Source organism: Anomaloglossus baeobatrachus, chromosome 2, assembly GCF_048569485.1.
Source record: "Anomaloglossus baeobatrachus isolate aAnoBae1 chromosome 2, aAnoBae1.hap1, whole genome shotgun sequence".
Classification (NCBI taxonomy): domain Eukaryota; kingdom Metazoa; phylum Chordata; class Amphibia; order Anura; family Aromobatidae; genus Anomaloglossus; species Anomaloglossus baeobatrachus.
Genome location: NC_134354.1, coordinates 99,372,469 through 99,392,674, shown reverse-complemented (window position 1 = coordinate 99,392,674; position 20,206 = coordinate 99,372,469). Strand labels below are relative to the sequence as shown.

The following is a 20,206-nucleotide window of genomic DNA, read 5'->3' as shown; positions in this document are numbered from 1 at the left end:
ACCGGTTCCTGTTGTGCCTGCAGTGATGGCATGTGTGAGGAAGGGAATTAAAACTAGTTTTTTTCTGTGGCGAAGTGGACTTTGAATGAAGAGGTGAGAGAGGACTGGAACGGTTTCATGGATGACTGCACAGAGAGGGAGGGGCGGGAGAGTATAGCAATATGATGTGGAGCGACACGGCTGATGGAGGAGGTGTTCCTGTTAGTTTGAGGCATTATTGCATAATTTAAGTTTTGTTTATTTGTAGAGCCACGAGGTTTGTAGGCTCAAGCTATATAATATAATTATGATTTGAGAACTCTATTATTATATTTACATACATGCAGAGAAAGAACCTGATTTATAAATCACATGTGTTTATCTGTTTATTGTTATCAGTTATATGAAAAGTGAAATATTCTCTGTATTGATCCCTTATGATTTAATAAAAAAAGATCTGATTTAAAAAAAAAAGAAAATAAGACAGTGTCTTATATTTTTTTTTGCCCCGAAAAAAGCACTAGGTCTTATTTTCAGGAGAGGGCTTATTTTAGGGGAGACACGGTTTGGGCTAAGTTTATCCCCCCCCAGGAAATGCAGATCCCCCGTTCCAGTTATGCAGTGTAATGGGCACGTATACGGTACGGAGGGCACTTATACAGGATGAGAGCTAATGTGGGGGGCTGTCATATACTGTGGGGACTACTTTGGGGGTTCTCATACAGTGTGGGGACTACTGTAGAAGCCATTATACAATGTGGGGACTACTGTTGGGACAATCAGTGTTTCGGCTACTGTGGTGGCCATTATACAGTGTGTGGACTATTGTTTTGGGGGGAGCAGTGGACCCATCATACTGTCTATGGTAGAGGTGTAGTTGCATCATACTGTGTATAGGGGAGGTGTACATGGGGAGACTTAGGAGACATTATTAAATGTTAAGAAGGCACTTAAGAACCATTACTGTTATAGGGGCACTCAGGGTATTGTAACCATCAAAGGAGCACATGGGGCATTATTATCACTTTCCTAGGAGCAAAATGTGGACACTTTTCTAGGACACTTGCTCAGGGCATTCATATTTTCTACCATTAATATTTTTTACCATCTGGAGGGCACAAAGGAGGCATTTTACCATGTAAGGGGCACAGTGGTGGTATTACCGTGTTTCCCTAAAAAAAATGACCTCGCCCGAAAATAAGACCTAGCAGGAGTTTTCAGCAAGGCCTAAATATAAGACATCCCGCGAAAATAAGGCCTAGTTGTGGTTCAATAATGAAGTGTCCGTGCAGCTAAAACAGTTAAAGAATACTGCAGGATACTTCATTGAACTGGTGGAGGAAGGTTGAACTAGATGGACCTAGGTCTTTTTTCAACCTAAGTAACTATGTAACTATGTAATTATAGAAAGCAGACACCCCCCAAAAAAAGAAGACCCAGCGATCATACTCACCAGACATCGACCAGGAGCAGTGACACGCATCTGGACCTGCGGAACACACACATCAGATCACACACACACTCACCACATCCGGTGATATTGATTGCTTCTGGGCGACTTAAGGACCTGTGACGCTGTGCAATGTGCAGTGGAGCGTCCAGGATCTGCGGGTGGAATGCATCATGTGACCCTGTGCACCGTGCAGTGAATCTTCTAGGACTTGCTGGCTGGAAGCAAGTGGTATCACTGGATGTGGTGAGTGTGTGCTGGTGCGATTGTATGACCAAAATGTGGTGTGTATGATCTGATGTGTGAGTGTGATTTGATGTGTGTGAGTATGCAATCTGATGTATGACTAGCCCATTCAACCTGGTATATAGCCCTCCACCGCGCCGCACACAGTAAAACAATAAAAATAAACGGTTGTACTATGTGTTCACTTTCATAATGAGGGATATGGAATTTTGTATAGATAGATTAGATAGATAGATAGATAGATAGATAGATAGATATACAGACAGTCAGATAGGATGGATAGATAGGATAGACAGACAGACAGGATGGATGTACAGACAGACAGATAGGATGGACAGACAGTATACAAAGACAGACAGTATACACAGACAGACAGTATACACGGACATACAGTATACACAGACATACAGTATACACAGACATACAGTACACACAGACATACAGTACGCACAGACATACAGTACGCACAGACATACAGTACACACAGACAGATAGTACACACAGACAGATAGTACACACAGACAGTACACACAGACAGATAGTACACACACAGTCAGATAGTATACACAGACAGACAGTATACAGAGACAGACAGTATACACAGACAGACAGTATACACAGAGATAGTACACACATAGACAGTACACACATAGACATAGACAGTACACACAGACAGACAGTACACACAGACAGACAGTACACACAGACAGATAGTATACACAAACATACAGTACACACAGACATACAGTATACACAGACATACAGTATACACAGATAGTATACACAGACAGATAGTATACACAGATAGTATGCACAGACAGATAGTATACACAGATAGTATGCACAGACAGACAGTATACACAGACAGTATACACAGACAGACAGTATCCACAGACAGACAGTACACACAGATAGTATACACAGACAGATAGTATACACAGATAGTATGCACAGACAGACAGTATATACAAACAGTATACACAGACAGACAGTATACACAGACAGACAGTATACACAGACAGTATCCACAGACAGACAGTATCCACAGACAGACAGTACACACAGATAGTATACACAGACAGATAGTATACACAGATAGTATGCACAGACAGATAGTATACACAGACAGACAGTATACACAGACAGTATACACAGACAGACAGTATACACAGACAGTATACACAGACAGATAGTATACACAGACAGACAGTATACACAGACAGACAGTATATACAGACAGACAGTATATACAGACAGATAGTATACACAGGCAGACAGCTACATATTGCACACTATACATGACACATATACCTTATACATAACACATTCAGCAGGCAGCACATAACACATAATTCACATTATACTCACCTCCTTCTTGGCCTCATGGAGTTCAAAGGGTCTTTAGAAGCAGCTTCTTCAGCCGCAGCAGTGCAGGCCCCTCTCCCCTCTCTGTGTGGTGAAGACGGGAGCAGACAAGACAGAGGAGTGGAGGGCGCCCAGAGCTGGAGCCTGTGCACCACAGGAGCAGCAAATGACAGTGATCTGCTGCTCCCTGCGGGGCCCCATCTGCTGTCTGCTGGAAGGGGCCCTGTGCGACTGGTGGCCATGGTACTCACCTACCCTGTGCTCCCCCGGCGTCCTCCTGCACCGCTGGCATGCCGGCACTGACCAGCGTGTGTCAGTGTCACGAGCAGCCTCCGACACACATCTATCTGGATCAGGGGCTGGGGCCAGTGGGCCCCCTACACCCAGTGTCCGGTCGCAGTGGCAACCTCTGCGACCTGCGGTCGTTACGCCCCTGTGTGTCATGGTTGTGGAACGGCCGATGCCCGGTTCCATGACCCTGAGGGTCGCTTTTTAAAGGGGATTTATATACAGGGGAGATGAAAGAGTTTGTATAGTACGCCACTTGTGGGTTGCGGTTATGGTGAGGGAAGACCTGCACAGTCTGTAATCACTGGGGCTGATGGTGATGGCAGCCTGGATGTTAGGCTCTCCGCAAGTAGGGCTGGGCCCCAGGGAGTGGATGGTGGGAGCCGGCGCAGAAAGAAGGGAGACCACACGATGGGGATGCAGTGCAACTTCTGTTTTTACTCACAGTGGTGTTGAGCTGAGGCGCTGAGGACGGCTGGTTCAGATCCCTGGTGCCTTTGGTCCCAATGCCGCTGTGGTAACCTGGTGGTCTCTTTCCCCTTCACCTCTCACTGGTTGGTGGGATCCCGTAGCTTGTAGTGTCTGTGGGTCCCTAACTGTCTATCGGCAGTCTCTCATACGTACGGCGGGCAGTGTGAACCCTGTAGGGTCGGTGTTCTGTTCCGGTTGTTCCTGGCTCAATCTTTACTGCTGGTGCCCCCGGATTCTTGGGTCAGTGAGGTTCTTGAAGGTCCCCTCACTGTGCAGGTATTTGTCAGGTTGCCTGAAGCTTTTGCCTGACCTAGGGCCCTGTCGGTGCTCTGGTTCCAGGGGTACCTGGCTGTACCCTCACTGGCAACCACTCTCCTACGCCACCTAGGTCACTGCTACATGACCCCGTCTGGAGACACGTCCGTTCCCTTCAACTGCCACTACCGGACTCCTTTGTCGTACTGTCTGTCCCCTCCCACTGGGTTGTCGTCTAGTGTCCTGGACCAGCTCCACCTCTGGTGGCCATCCATTGGGTCCCGGACTAGTCAGTCACCCCTAATTGGGAGAGGGAAGCTGGGAACTTATGTGTTTTGGTGGTACCGACACTGAGGTTCCAGGTCCCTGGGGGTAGGCCCTGCATCTTTGTCAGGATGCAGTACCTAGTAGTGGTAGACCCTGGTCTGGCTTAATGGGACATCGTGACTGGGCACCTGACGACTTTGTGGGACTCTCTCTATGGGGTAAGACATTTAACATATGGCATTTCTATCCACAAATGGAAGGATTTCTGGTTCTATGTATCCAATTTTTTCCTTTCAGGTGGCACTTTGAGCAATCAGGATGCGACTGAGCCCCTGATAGCTATCTCTGATTCCCCTCATGAACCCCAATAATGGGGGGAAACGCGTTGGGAAGAATAGATTCTCCTAAACTATACAATACTTGCTTGCCCTTAACAGGAACTCGGTTATGGGAATGTACACCCAGAAATGTGGATCCTTCATGTAGCCCAGGAGAACTTCCACGTAACAGTAATATACCCCATTGATACGATTAATGTGACTTTATCGTTTATGTATAATAATATAGGGCTATAAATATCAAGAAATATATTGGTCACCTGAGTGACAAGTTCTCAGCAGGAAGAACTATACATGAACATGACATATATAGAACTATATAGGTCAAGAACTATACATGACATATTCCCATTCTGGTGTGAATGTTATGTGTACCAGGTTTACTTGCACAAGCACTTTTTTGGAGGTCGGTGGTGGGTATCTTATGAGGTAGTGAGGGATAACAAGGGATAGCCATCGTGGAATGGGGGCACCAGACATTTAGGGTGCTTAAAACCCCATTGTTAGGTAGGACTGAATAGAGGGAGAGCAATTCCCCCAGAGTCCCCTATTTTGGATAGCTATTTCTATCTTCATTCCACAACTGCACATTAGTCCCAGATCACCGATCTCAATACCTCCTGCCTAGTGTGTATTTATCACACATCACACGCACATTGTGTGTAATTGTTTTGAGTGTTCAAATGTGATGTTGTTTTAATTAATTACGTAATAAAAGTTAATTTTTATGGATGTATATCGTTTGGTCTACTAATTAATTACATCCTATTCTACCCCTTTTTGGTATTCTAAGTACCTAGTAGTGCCCTAATGGGTTCATGGGTTCTACACAGGCACTGTGGTGCTCAGCAAGCGTCAGGCACTGTGGTGCTCAGCGAGCGTCAGGCACTGCGGTGCTCAGCGAGCGTCAGGCACTGCGGTGCTCAGCGAGCGTCAGGCACTGCGGTGCTCAGCGAGCTCCAGGCACTGCAGTGCTCAGCGAGCTCCAGGCACTGTTACTTTGGCTGCCACTGGTTTGCACTTTTTTAAGAGGTTCTTGAAGGTATTAGAGCGTTGTTCTATACACGTCATTGGTACAACACTGTCACACTATTACATAGTCGGCCGATAGATGGATCTCCTGATGTTATAATGGCCTGTTCTAAGGATAAGACCTGAAACTGTAAAGGTATGAAAATGTATTTGATGTTACGCAGTGGAATAGTCCGAAACGAAAATTTCATTTTACTCCTAAATATCTATCTAAATTCGCAATTTAATATTTTTCTAATATACAGTACTGTAATTATAAATTCCCTATCCCTCCCTCACTACTCTAAATGCATTATATTTTATATTTCCTCTTTGATGTTGCTTCATTTGAGGATCCCACTGCATGCTAGGAGGCTCAAACAAGTCATGATCAGGGGGCAGAGGCTGTCACTGCGGACACTGCTGCAGCCTCTGCCCCCTCCCAAAAATTAATTGTCATCAGTGACATCCATTTCCGGGGCTCGACTCGTCCCTGCTCTATTGAGTATACGCCGGCTGTCAATTACTACAGATGCTCAGTAGAATCTTGTAACTGTGCAGAATTCTTCTCAGTGCACAATGGCAGCGCACTCACTTGCCGACTCTGATTACAAGTGACAAGCTGGCAACAGACCGCACGGTCAGTGCACATGGTAAGTAAAGAACGAGCAAGCAGAAACCAGCATCATCCCAGCAAGTGATGTCACTTCTGATCAGAGCGGCGAAGGAGTGCACTTTCATTGTGCACTGAGAAGAATAGTGCACAGTGACAAGATTCTACTGCGCATCTGTTGGAATTGACAGTTGGTGAATGCTAAATAGAACAGGGATTAACCCGGCTTCCGAAATGGAGGTCACTGGTGATGCTTTGTTTCAGCGAGAGGGCAGAGGCTGCAGATTGACCACAGTCTCTGCCTCTTAATGACGTTTGAGTATCCCAGGTTGCATTGGGTATTTTAAACAAAGTGTCATCAGAAAGGAAGTAGTGAAAAAGTAAATTAAATTAAAGCAGAGTAGTGAGGGAAGGAGAGGCAATTTTTCGTTAACATACTGTCTATACAGTGTATATATAGTGTCTACTCACTGGACTGGTACATGTATAGCCTGGCTAGAATAAAGATTAATTCATAACGTGTATATATGCCCCTAGTAACTTGTATCCCCCCCCACTGGCCCCTAGTAACTTGTATGCTGGCCCTCAGTAACTTCTATGTCCCCCCCAGTAACTTCTATGCTGTTTATGTTAATATTTTATTGTATTTATTTATCAGGTGGGGGGGCCCCATTCAGACTTTTGTTATGGGGCCCCATGATTTCCATGGTCGCCCCTTGACTTAACTGTATGTATACTTATGTATGTGAGTAGGATGGATATATACACTACTTTAAATAAAAGTTAGATATAATTGGCTTTTCAGATGAAATTTAAGGTAAACGTAAAATGTTAGCTCAACAGTGATATTTGATCATGATACTTTAGTAGGGCATTTAAGTAGAAGCATGCAATGGTTATTTCCTCATCCCAAACAATTTATTGAATCAAAAACCAACAACAAAGGTGAAAATGTCAGTGTCTCAATAACTTGTCATGTGCAAAGACAAACTGATAGGGAATTTAGATTATGAGCCCAAATGGGGACAGTGATGATGTGTGTAAAGTGCTGTGGAATTAATAGCGCTATACATGTGAGTAAAATAAATAAATGTGGCCTCGAGCATCAACTACACCTTTACATCAACGTCTCCTGCTGTTCACAAGTGGAGTTATTGTCTGCGGAGGCATGGCATCCCACTCTTCTTGTAGGGCGGCCCTCAGGTCATTGAGGTTCTGGGGTGCAGGTAAAAGCCTCTACAGGGTGACTTAGCTGAGCCCATAGGTTTTCTATGGGAATCAGGTCTGGAGAAAGTGCAGCCCGCTCGATTTGAGGAGCCCCAGTATCTAGCAGCCGTTCCCTAATGATGTGACCTTGATGAGCTGGAGCATTGTCATCCATGAAGATTAAATTAGGCCTTTGTTGTTCATGCAGAGGCACAATGACTGGATTAATGGTGTTACTCAAGCAGTAGGGGCTTGTCACTGTACCATTCACACAATGTAGGACCGTTCTGTACTGACTAGACACACCTGACCACAGTGTAACACCAACACCGCCAAATGCTCGTCTGGTGATAACAGTGGCTGATGCACTCTCTTTGATGCTTCCAACATCAGTGGCGGCCATAATTTCTGCTTAACGTGAATCGACTTTCATCAGTGAACAGCACTGACAGCCACTGGTTCCTCGTCCAGCGTAGATGGTGTAGACCAGTGTTTCCCAAACTGCAGTCCTCATGGCCCCCAACAAGTCATGTTTTCAGGATTTCCTTACTATTGAACAGGTGATGGAATCATTATCAAGGCACGGTGACATCACTCCAGTGCGACGGCTGTGCTTAGAGCACAGAGCGCAGGACTGGAGGACGCCGACGGCAGCAGCAGCAGCAAGGGAACGGAGGAGAGCTGAGGACGGAGCAGCGCTGGAACGAGGTGAGAGGTTATAGAACTTGTTTGTTTTTTTTTTTTAAATCCGTGTGTACACGGTGGCCAGGGGCCATGGGGGGCTGCATTGTACATGGAGCATGGTGGGGCTGGCTGCATTATACATGGAGCATGGGGGGCTGCATTATACATGGAGCATGGGGGGGCTGGCTGCATTATACATGGAGCATGGTGGGCTGCATTATACATGGAGCATGAGGGGGCTGGCTGCATTATACATGGAGCATGGGGGCTGCATTATACATGGAGCATGGGGGCTATCTGCATTAAACATGAAGCATGGGGGGGCTGGCTGCATTAAACATGTAGCATGGGGGACTGGCTGCATTATACATGGAGCATGAGGGGGCTGGCTGCATTATACATGGAGCATGGGGCAGCCTGCATTATACATGGAGCATGGGGGGAGCTGGCTGCATTATACATGGAGCATGGGGGGAGCTGGCTGCATTATACATGGAGCATGTGGGGAGCTGGATGCATTATACATGGAGCATGGGGGGGCTGGCTGCATTATACATGGAGCATGGGGGGGCTGGCTGCATTATACATGGAACATGGGGGGGCTGGCTGCATTATACATGGAGCATGGGGGGGCTGCCTACATTATACATGGAGCATGCGGGGGCTGCCTGCATTGTACATGGAGCATGGGGGGCTGCATTATACATGGAGCATGGGCTGGCTGCATTATACATGGAGCATGGGGGGCTGCCTGCATTATACATGGAGCATGGGCTGGCTGCATTATACATGGAGCATGGGGGGCTGGCTGCATTATACATCGAGCATGGGGGGCTGCCTACATTATAAATGGAGCATGGGGGGGCTGCCTGCATTATACATGGAGCATGGGGGCTGCATTATACATGGAGCATGGGGGGCTGCCTGCATTATACATGGAGCATAGGGGGCTGGCTGCATTATACATGGAGGTCTATGGGGCTGCATTATACAACATGACGGACTCCTTATACATGGACTATATGGGTGCATTATACATGGAGGAGTATGGGGCTGCATAACACAATATGAAGGTTTTATGGGGTTGCGTTATAATACATATAGGACTATAGGGACTACATTATAATATATGGAGGACTATCAAGGCTACCTTATACATGGACTATGGGGGTGCATTATAATATATGGAGAACTATGGAGTGAATTATAATATATGGAGAACTATGGTAAATCCATTATAATAATTGGAGGGCTATGAGGGCTACTTTATACATGGAGGACTATGGGGTGAATTATACTATATGGAGGACTATGGGAAATGCATTATAATACATGGTGGGCTATGTAGCTGCATTCTAATATATGAAGGGTTATGTGGGACCCTTTATACTATTTGGAAGGTTATGCGAAGGCCATTATTGTATTTGGAGAACTCTAACAAGAGGGACAAAGATACAAGCATGGCATGGGAACGTTTTGTGCTGAGGGAAAAAGGCTTTTTCTCGGCACCCAGCTTTCCCATGCTCTGATATAGGAAAGCTGGGTGCTGAGGGAAAGATGTATAGCAGAGCATGGGGAAGCTGGGTGCCGAGGACAAGATGGGTATCAGATCACAGGAAAGCTGGGTGCTGATAGAGGGATTTCAGATCATGGGAAATCTGGGTGCTGAGGGTAAGAGCCAAGTGTCAGCGTCATTATCCTGTACCCCGAGTGTCAGTGTCATTGTCCTGTACCCCGAGTGTCGGTGTACGTGGAGGGGGGGGGGGAGGCTAGGTCCGAACTTTGGACCGGGGCCCATAATACTCTAGTAACGCCACTGCAAATATCTATACTCACACTAACACTAAGGTATCTGAGCTCAGCAGAATCGTTATAACATTGGAAAGACACTGATTGCTGACAGTATAGACTGAGCAGCCCTCGCCTCCCCCGGCCGCAGGACACCGGCAGCGCTCACCGTCCGGCTCCTGGTGACACACTGCCACTGACAGCTCCGGAGCCAGGTCTGATGGCCCCGCCCCTCTATCCGGACAGTCGGCGGTAGCAATGACGTCACTTGCATTCGGCCACGCCCAGCAGGCGGAAGCTTTTGGGAGAAAGTTTGCGGTGCGGATGATGAGCGCGGTGTTACCGGGACCAGGGGCTGCTGTGTGCGAGGAAGACTGAGAGCAGCGGCTGCCCCCAGCGGACCTCCCCTCCTCACCGGCCTCAGGTGCAGACATGTGGGACCCCCGGGAGTTCGAGCAGCACTGGCGGGCTGAGTTCCCCGGTGAGGAAGCGCCGGAGATGCAGCTGAGCTCTGCGGAGGACATGCGGCGGGAGCTGGAGCGCTGCAAGGAGAACCTCCGGCGGCTGCAACAGGTCCTGGCCGAGGAGAAGTTTAAGGTCGCCTACCTGGAGAGCGCCCTGTCCCGTCAGCAGAAGCCGGTGCCCCAGCAGCGCTCCAAGGTGCCCCCACCGACTCTACCGAAGCGGGGGTCCTACCGAGACCTGGTACCTCCGCCGCCTCCAGTCATTGCTCCGCTGCCACCGATCATCGACCCACTGCCACCAGTCAACACCCCCTTGCCACCGGTCATTGCCCCTCTGCCACAAGGCATCACCCCGCCGCCACCAGTAGTTGCCCCGCCACCACCGGTCATTGCCCCACTGCCGCCAGTCATCGCTCCGCCACCACCTGTCCCTGACCCAGTCTACGAGGATGCTGATGGCTCCACCGAAAGCTTTGTGTTGGGGAACCTTATCCGCAGCCTGGAGTGGCCCCGGAGGGACTGGCTACGAGTGCCCCGGGAGGACTCCCCCAGACACAGCTCCCCGGAGAGGAGCAGTAATGGCTACCTGAGCTCCGACCGAGAAGACGACGACTCTGTAGGTAGGTGTCCAGGGTCAGAGTGGTCACCGGGGGAGCGGAGGCCAGCAGAGTCTCTGGTCAAGGACCTCTTTCTTAGAGGGGTGGTCTGGTGAAATTGGTTTGTCATTAGAGGGCATAAGTTACTGATCGGTGGGGTCTGACTGCCAGGAGCGGTGTCGATCATCAGATTGAAGATCGGGGCACTTATTCTTGTGCGAGCACCGCTCCATTCATTCCCCGGACACTGTGCTCGGCATTTTCCGGGAGCCCTGCCGAAAATGAATGGAGTGATGGTTGTTCTTCCAACCTGCCCGGCTACCTTTTATAACTGGAATTAAAATATCCCCATCTACCTTTTTCATGTGGGCCCCAGGGGTCGGACACCCACCGATTAGCTGCGGAAAGGCAATAACTGGTTGTAACCCCTTTTAATTTCCATTTTTCTACTCCAACGGAATTGACGGCAGTGCCGGATCTGTCACATCACGAACACCAGTAGTGCCGAACAGACCCCTTTGACTATAATGGTGCGTGTCCTTAAAGGGGTTCTTCAGGCGAATGATATTGATGACCCATTTTTTTTTCATAGGTCATCAGAACCAGATCAGTAGGGGTCCGATACCCGGCAGATGTAAATATGGCACAGAGCCAAGGTCCGCACGTCAGCTCCTGTGCCAGAGAATAGGAAGTGATCTGCAGGAGCTGACAGCAGCTGATTGGTGGCATGTCGGACCACCATCGATCCGATAGTTGTGGCCTAACCCAAGGTCATCAGTATTATTTGCCCAGAAACCCCCTTTAATCTGCACTGGCGCCTCAGATGTGGCCGGAGCCTTCTGCTCTGTGCCCCAGATCCTCACCGTGAATTGTTTACCACGTCATCTGTCGCATGTTGCTTTGCCCTATTGCAAAAATAAAAATTGATATCAGTGAGGGAAACTGTACGAGTGCTGGGAGTACGTACGATTTTATTGGGTACACGTGTCCTGGAAGGGTAGAACTACAACTCCCAGCATGGCTACATTTGCATAATGCCTCATCAAATATTGGGCTGTTGCCTATGATTTAGGGATATTTTGGGTCAGATGCTCGGAAAATGCTGGAGATGTTCATTCGGGGCCTGGAATGGGTGTTCTGGCCCCCAGATGAGGCAGAGTTGTGACCCCTCTCACCAATAAATGTGATGAATGATCTCTAATGTGATCAGTTATCAGTCCGGTGTGCGGTGGTGGCACCGTCTGGTCTGGCACCTCTCCTGGGTTGGGGCACTGGGGATGTACAGTATTTGTATATATAATGTATAGGAACCCACCTGATGCCATAAATCCGATTAGCTCTTTCCTCGTCATGGGCACAAGAAATCTCACCCTGTGTAATTAGGACGATTCATGCAGGAAAACCTTGTTAGAAAGTGCCAGGAGTCGCCGCTGACTAATATCCTCATTGTTGAGAAATTGCCGGAGGCTTCATTGCGGTGTCCTCTGTCCCTACGTGCCAGCTGTGTCTACAGATGAAGCTCCTGGCACTCATAGACCCATCTCCCGAGTGCTGCCAGCTTGGCACCTCTTGTCTGTGAGGATGACTGGCTGATGAGTACATATAGGTGGCAGGTAGGAGGTTTGGCATCATGGCTTAGTATCATTGTACGTTTTCTGGAAAAATGTCTTTGTATATCACGGGTGCACAAACCTGCCTGGTCTGAGGGCCACGTTGTCCTATTCAACCATTTCCAAGGGCCACATTAAAATTGAAAGGGGTTTTACCTTTTATGGTATATCAAAAGTACAGTGCCTTGCAAAAGTATTCGGCCCCCTTGAATTTTTCAACCTTTTCCCACATATCAGGCTTCAAACATAAAGATAAAAATGTTAATGTTCTGGTGAAGAATCAACAACAAGTGGGGCACAATTGTGAAGTTGAACGAAATTTATTGCTTATTTTAAACTTTTTTAAAAAATAACTGAAAATTGGGGCGTGCAATATTATTTGTCCCCTTTGCTTTCAGTGCAGCAAACTCACTCCAGAAGTTCATTGAGGATCTCTGAATGATCCAATGTTGTCCTACATGACTGATGATGATAAATATAAGCCACCTGTGTGTAATGAAGTCTCCGTATAAATGCACCTGCTCTGTGATAGTCTCAGTGTTCTGTCTAAAACGCAGATAGCATCATGAAGACCAAGGAACACAACAGGCAGGTCCGTGATACTGTTGTGGAGAGGTTTAAAGCCGGATTTGGTTACAAAAAGATTTCCAAAACTTTAAACATCACAAGGAACACTGTGCAAGCGATCATATTGAAATGGAAGGAGTGTCATACCACTGCAAATCTACCAAGACCCGGCCGTCCAGCCAAACTTTCATCTCAAACAAGGAGAAGACTGATCAGAGATGCAGCCAAGAGGCCCATGATCACTCTGTATGAACTGCCGAGATCTACAGCTGAGGTGGGAGAGTCTGTCCATAGGACAACAATCAGTCGTACACTGCACAATTCTGGCCTTTATAGAAGAGTGGCAAGAAAAAAGCCATTTCTCAAAGATATCCATAAAGTGTTGTTTAAAGATTGCCACAAGCCACCTGGGAGACACCAAACATGTGGAAGAGGGTGCTCTGGTCAGATGAAATCAAAATCGAACTATTTGGTTACAATGCCACAAGATATCTTTGGCGTAAAAGCGTAAAAGCAACACAGCTCATCACCCTGAACACACCATCCCCACTGTCAAACATGGTGGTGGCACCATCATGGTTTGGGCCTGCTTTTCTTCAGCAGGGACAGGGAATATGGTTAAAATTGATGGGAAGATGAATGGAGCCACATACAGGACCATCCTTGAAGAAAACCTGTTTGAGTCTGCAAAAGACCTGAGACTGGGACGGAGATTTGTCTTCCAACAAGACAATGATCCCAAACATAAAGCAAAATCTACAATGGTTCACAAATAAACGTATCCAGGTGTTAGAATGGCCAAATCAAAGTCCAGACCTGAATCCAATTGAGAATCTGTGGAAAGAGCTGAAAACTGCTGTTCACAAACGCTCTCCATCCAACCTCACTCAGCTCCAGCGGTTTGCAAAGAAAGAATGGGCAAGAATTTCCGCCGATGTGCAAAACTGATAGACACATACCCCAAGCGACTCGCAGCTGTAATCGCAGCAAAAGGTGGCGCTACAAAGTATTAAGTTAAAGGGCATGAATAATATTGCACGCCCCAATTTTCAGTTTATTATTTTTTTAAAAAAGTTTAACATGAGCAATAAGTTTCGTTCAACTTCACAATTGTGTCTCACTTGTTGTTGATTCTTCACCATAACATTAAAATTTTAATCTTTATAAAGCCTGAAATGCGAATACTTTCGCAAGTTACGGTATATTAACCGTAATGGTCTAAGATGCAGGTTCCACTACCAGTACTCCCACTTATCTGGAGAATGGGGGTCCTGTTCTGCAGTCAATACTCCAGAGAGGAGCACAGCCTGCACACATGGCTCTCTCCATTACGGGTGTTGTAGTATCTGGCTGTATTTACCATTCCTTTATAGAATAGTGAGAGCTACCTGCACAGTCACCCACCACCATAACCCATGTATACCAAATGGGGGTGAATGATCCCTATTCTTTTGATATGGTTACTCGGTGCCCGCTCCGGAGCAGTGTGCTAGTCCTTTATTTTTCTCCCCCCTCTGACATAGAAAAAACAGTATACAGAAAGTTTGGGGCTGCACAGAATGGCGTGGCGGACCACATGTGGCAACCCTTATTGTAAGTGACTTTTCTCCTGGAATTGGATCGTTCATGTGGCTACACACGGTGCCTGTTCTCACAATGGGTGAGATGGTGCTTGCTGCCATTTTTTTGACTTTCATTTGTTGCTGTGCACACTGATGGAAAATTCAGTCTGTTGTGTATAGCCCCTATGTACATATACTTTTTAAGCCAGACAGACAGATTTTCCTCTAAGACCACGTTCACATGTTGCTTATTTGTCTTTCCATATTTGGAATCCAAAGCCAGGAGAGGAACAATCAGAGGAAAAGTATCATGGAAACTCGTGCACCACTTCTGCATTTTTTTACCCACTCCTGGTTTTGTTTTACAGATACTGAGCTAAAAAAAACCCTCACCAAATACTCAGCGTGTGACCATGGCTCTCACATAGCGAGATTGCTAGCGAGATCGCTGCTGAGTCACGGTTTTTGTGACGCAGCAGTGACCTCATTAGCGATCTCGCTGTGTGTGACACTGAGCAGCGATCTGGCCCCTGCTGTGAAATCGCTGCTCGTTAAACACAGTGCTGGTTCATTTTTTTTGGACGTTGCTCTCCCGCTGTGAAGCACACATCGCTGTGTGTGACAGCGAGAGAGCAACGATCTGAATGTGCAGGGAGCCGGCGTCTGGCAGCCTGCGGTAAGCTCTAACCAAGGTAAATATCGGGTAACCAAGCAGCCCTTTGCTTGGTTACCCGATATTTAACTTGGCTACTATCGTCCGCCGCTCTCAGCCTGCCAGTGCTGGCTCCCTGCACTCCTAGCCGGAGTACACATCGGGTAAATAAGCAAAGCGGTTTGCTTATTAACCCGATGTGTACTCTGGCTAGGAGTGCAGGGAGCCAGCGCTAAGTGGTGTGCGCTGGTAACCAAGGTAAATATCGGGTAACCAAGCGCTTGGTTACCTGATATTTACCTTAGTTACCAAGCGCATCATCGCTTCCACGCGTCGCTGGTGGCTGATCGCTGGTGAGATCTGCCTGATTGACAGCTCACCAGCGACCATGTAGCGACGCACCAGCGATCCTGACCAGGTCAGATCGCTGGTGGGATCGCTGGAACGTCGCTTAAGTGTGACGGTACCCTAAGACTCGGATGTGTGGCATTCTATTAATCAGTTATTTGATTTTGCAGAACAGTCATTTCACCCTAAACCACACCGCCTTAATAATCGTCCATGTAGTTTTCTTGATGAAACAGCAGCCCCATGCTAAATCCAATATTTGTTAATAACTTGAAAATCCCAGACTGTATCTGGCCCCTTTTTTTTGAAGGTCAGACGTGGGGTTCACATTGCGACCCTTATAAGTGTCCGTTCATCGAGTCCCAGTCTGTGACCAGTATTCCGCTGTCAGGTGCTGGTACATTATAGTTATAAGGAGTCCAAGCTTTGCTTCTTACATGTAAAGCCGTCCTCTGCCTATAAAACAAAACCTGGACTGTGCATGACACTAAAGGGAACCAACCTGTCAGGCCCCTATACCCTCCAACCAGCAGCAATCATGTATATGCCACAATTCCTTGCCTAACTAGCCCTGTATAATGCCATTTACTAAAATCAATGTTTTAAAAAAGCATTTATAAAGTGTGCTGTTCCTATGCTAGTTAGAGCTTTGGCTGCAAAGGGGCCCTAATGACCCCCTGTGGGCGTGATAACATGATTTCCACAAGGCCGCATCATCGCAGCTCCTGGAAATCTTGTCCATGCGTGTGGCTCCTTTCGGCAGCGTTAGTGCACCTCAGAAGCCAACTCATTTCGGCTCCAGAGAGGTGCACTGCGCTTGATCGGAAGTGCAGAATCTGAGAAGCTTCCGATCATGCACAGTACACCTCTCAGAAGCCGGTACGTGTATATGTGCCTCCCTGTCGCAGACCATGGTGCTCGGATCCGGGATGGTCGTGGCTCGAGGGGTCCGGACCCGGGCTTAGCACTCACTCCGATCCTTGAAAGGGGGATTATTTACAGGGGAGAAGTTTGTGACGCCACCTGCGGGTTGCGGTGATGGTAGTACCGCTGCTGCTGGAAGGAGTACTGGGGCAGATGGTGTGGAGCAGCAAGTTGTCAGTCCCTCCACAGGTAGGGAAGGCCCCGGCCCTTGGGGTTTTTGGTGAGATGTTTGGGAGCGCAGGGTGCAGGGGAACCAGGTTACTCACTGTGGGTAATCGTGGTGCAGGATGAGGATTATAAAGCAGACACTCACATGGAGGATAAACCAAAGACTGTGCATCACAGTCTCTAGGATGGGGAGCCCGTCCAGGTGTCCGCTCCCACTGGTTTCACTGGGTAATCCGGAGCCGCCTCCGTGCACAAGTTAGTTTTCTGTGTGGCCCCTTGGCGTCAAGCTGTTGGGACCCCGCTCACTATATATTTGTAGTGTAGCTGAGCTCTTGGTGGCTGGCTGTTGTGAATACGTTTTCCAGTTTGGCGCTCCCTCTTGTGGTCAGTGCTGGCGGTGCAGTTGATGTGTGGAGTGAAAGCTACACACCTGTTGAGGACTGGCAATCCGGGTCAGATTGGTCTATTTAGCTGAGTAGTTTTCTCTTGCTACTTGCTGGTGGTCAATGTCTCCTGTGTGTTAAGGACATTCTGTAACCAGCTCAGCTCACTACCAGAACTCCTCTCAGATAAGTGGTCTTTGTACCTCTGCTGTTTGTTTTCCACTTTCTTGTTGCTTTTTCTGCTTTGATACTAATGCATGATTCCTATTTTGTCTGTGTGAAGTTCGTGGTGGAATGGGATCATTCCCTGCTGGGAGTGTCTGTATACTTAGCTCCATGATTCTGCAAAGTATTGTTTGTCATGCTTGGTATTAATTCAGTCCCTCATCTGTATTAGTGTTTTTGGATCCCAGTAACATCTGACTGCTGATACAATGGGGGAGAGGTCGTGTGACCTCAGGATTTTTCCATATCAGAAGTGCTGGTATACATTAGGGTTTTTATGGCTGCAGACAGTTGCCCTTTTCTATCCTTTCCTATAAAGATAGTTTGGGCCTCACCTTTGCTGAAATCTGTCTTTTTCTGGCTTCGTATTGTGTTTTTCTATATCACCGTAGCCTTTACATGTGGGGGGCTATGTATCTATCTTTGGGGACTGCTCTGAGGCAGATTAGCTTTCTCATATCTCTATCTGTGAGATTATTTAGTTCTCTGGCTTTGTCAAGGCGTCCATGTCATTGTAGGCACGCCCCACGGCTATTTCTAGTTGTGTGTCAGGATTAGGTTTGCAGTCCGTTAAGTTTCCAGCCACTCTGTACCTGTTTGGGATTCCGCATTTTTTGATCCTCCTCAGTCCCTGAATGATAACAGCTGGCACTTGGGATTTTAATGGGCCGTGTTACTGGAAAGCCCTATCTCCCGCGGTGTGTTGTCACCTTCAATCTCTGAGCTCCTAGGGAAGTTTTATAAAGAGACTCTCCCTCCCAGGTTAATTATCAGGACGGATGAACCTGCTCCTGACCTAGGGTCCTGTACCCCGTCGTGCTCGGTACCGGTCAATTCTTTTGGATTTCTGATGCCGACAGTCCTCATAGACTATGTCCATCGCACCCTTCCAATGTCGCTGCCAACAGTCCCAGACTCCTCTGGTCCCGGATTACCGTCTGCGACCCTGCCTTGGTCTAGCTCCCCGAGAGCTACTACTCCCCAGCTCCTCACTCTTTGAGGGCTCTACTGAACTCCCTCTCACTTTGAGAGCTGACTGACTCCCACCCCCCACCCCAGTCTTCCTGACCCCTAGGTGGGTGGCCTTATTCCGCTTATCCAACCCACTGGTGTGTCTGACAGGACAGGATGTGAGGTGTGATTGGGATTTGTGCTGATGTTAGCAACACCGGCTTCTTAAGAACCTGGAACCAGGTATGGTGGATCCTGCACCCTTGGTAAGGGTTGCAGTACCCTGTGGTACCCTGATATATTCAGGGGCGCCACATATACCTTGCTTCTGTGGCGCGCTGCCGAAGTGAGCTGCATGCATGCACAAGGTTTCCAGGAACTGCAATGACGCCGGTTCATAGAAATCATGTTATCACTCCCACAAGGGAGCATGGAAAGAGGGACAACTAGTCTGGGGAACTAACGCCCCATTGACTAATCGGGGTCCTAATTAACATAGGAACAGCACACTTTAGAAATGCTTTTTTTAAACATTGATTTTAGTAAATGGCATTATACAGGGCTGGTTATGCAGGGAATTTTGGCATACATGTGTGAATGTTGCTAGGTTGGAGGGCATGAAGGACTTGAAAAGTTGCCTTAAAGTGAACTTGTCAGGTGCAATATGCACCCAGAGCCACAAGCAGTTCTGGGTGCCTATTGCTAATCCCTGCTTAATTGTCCCATCATATAGTAACATAGATAAATCTTCAGAGTATTTCTAAATATCCTTTATGATATGCTAATGAGGCCAGGGACTAGTTACTAGGGTGTTACTTCCCTCGGCTAGTTGGCCCCCTTAGCATGTAAGCACGTCCCTGTGGGCATGCTAACATGCTAATGAATGCGCAGCGTCAGAGGCATGGCCATTCTCACCTCTGCTGCCACTGCTGGTTTTCTGCTCAGTGCACATGATCAGAAGTCCTGGACTTCCAGTCATGTGCTTCATGAAGCCATGTGTACGCGCCCCGGCTTCAAACTGGTGTAGTGAGCATGACCGGACGTTCCGGAACATTCTGATCATGGGCACTGAGCCGAAAACCAGCAGTGGCAGCAGAGGTGAAAGCGGCCATGCCTCAGACGCTGCGCATTCATTAGCATGTTGGCATGCCCACAGGGGAATACTAACATGCTAAGGGGGCCGACTAGCCAGGGGAAGTAATGTCCTTGCGACTAGTCGCTGGATTCATTAGCTTAAAGGATCTTTAGAAATACTTTTTCTACAGATTTCTTTATCAATGCTAGTGTATACAGGGACATTTAGGCGGGGATTAGCAATATACAACCAGACCTGTTCCCTTTAAGGCTACTTTCACACATCCGGATTTTTGCTCTGCGGCACAATACGGCGTTCTGCAGAAAAACTGCAACCGGCTTTTGTAACGCCGGTTGCGTTTTTTTTGCATAGACTTACATTAGTGCCGTATTGTGCCGCAGGGGCTTGCGTTCGGTCCGGTTTTGCCGCATGCGGCAGATTTAGCCGATGCCGCGGCCGGAACGAACGTTCCCTGCAACGTTTTTTGCTCCGGCAAAAAACACCGCATCGCGCCGCATCCGGCCGCTGCGGCGCATTTTTCAATGCATACCTAAGGAGGCCGGATGTGGCGCGATGCGGAAAAAAACCGCATCCGCTCGCCGCATGCGTTTTTTTTCCACTGCGCATGCTCAGTAGCATGCCGCAACCGGAAAAAAACGGACCGGCCGCATGTAAAAACTTATGCAAAGGATGCGGTGTTTTCGACTTATCCGTTGCATA

The 20,206-nt window shown here is 47.8% G+C and overlaps 1 protein-coding gene and 1 long non-coding RNA gene across 2 annotated transcripts in view; one reads left to right on the top strand and one right to left on the bottom strand.

Annotated features, from left to right (window-relative positions):
- Window positions 1-10,180, bottom strand: part of LOC142283911 (uncharacterized) — a 79,225-nt gene extending 69,045 nt beyond the window's left edge. Inside the window, exon 1 of the long non-coding RNA XR_012745491.1 lies at window positions 10,131-10,180. This is a non-coding gene — a long non-coding RNA (uncharacterized LOC142283911). The remainder of the gene's footprint in view (window positions 1-10,130) is intronic.
- A 161-nt stretch (window positions 10,181-10,341) lies between these two features.
- ABR (ABR activator of RhoGEF and GTPase) overlaps window positions 10,342-20,206 on the top strand; it is a 551,973-nt gene continuing 542,108 nt past the window's right edge. Inside the window, exon 1 of the mRNA XM_075335215.1 lies at window positions 10,342-11,045. Within this exon, the coding sequence (XP_075191330.1) occupies window positions 10,394-11,045 (652 nt within the window). The 5' untranslated portion in view covers window positions 10,342-10,393. The remainder of the gene's footprint in view (window positions 11,046-20,206) is intronic.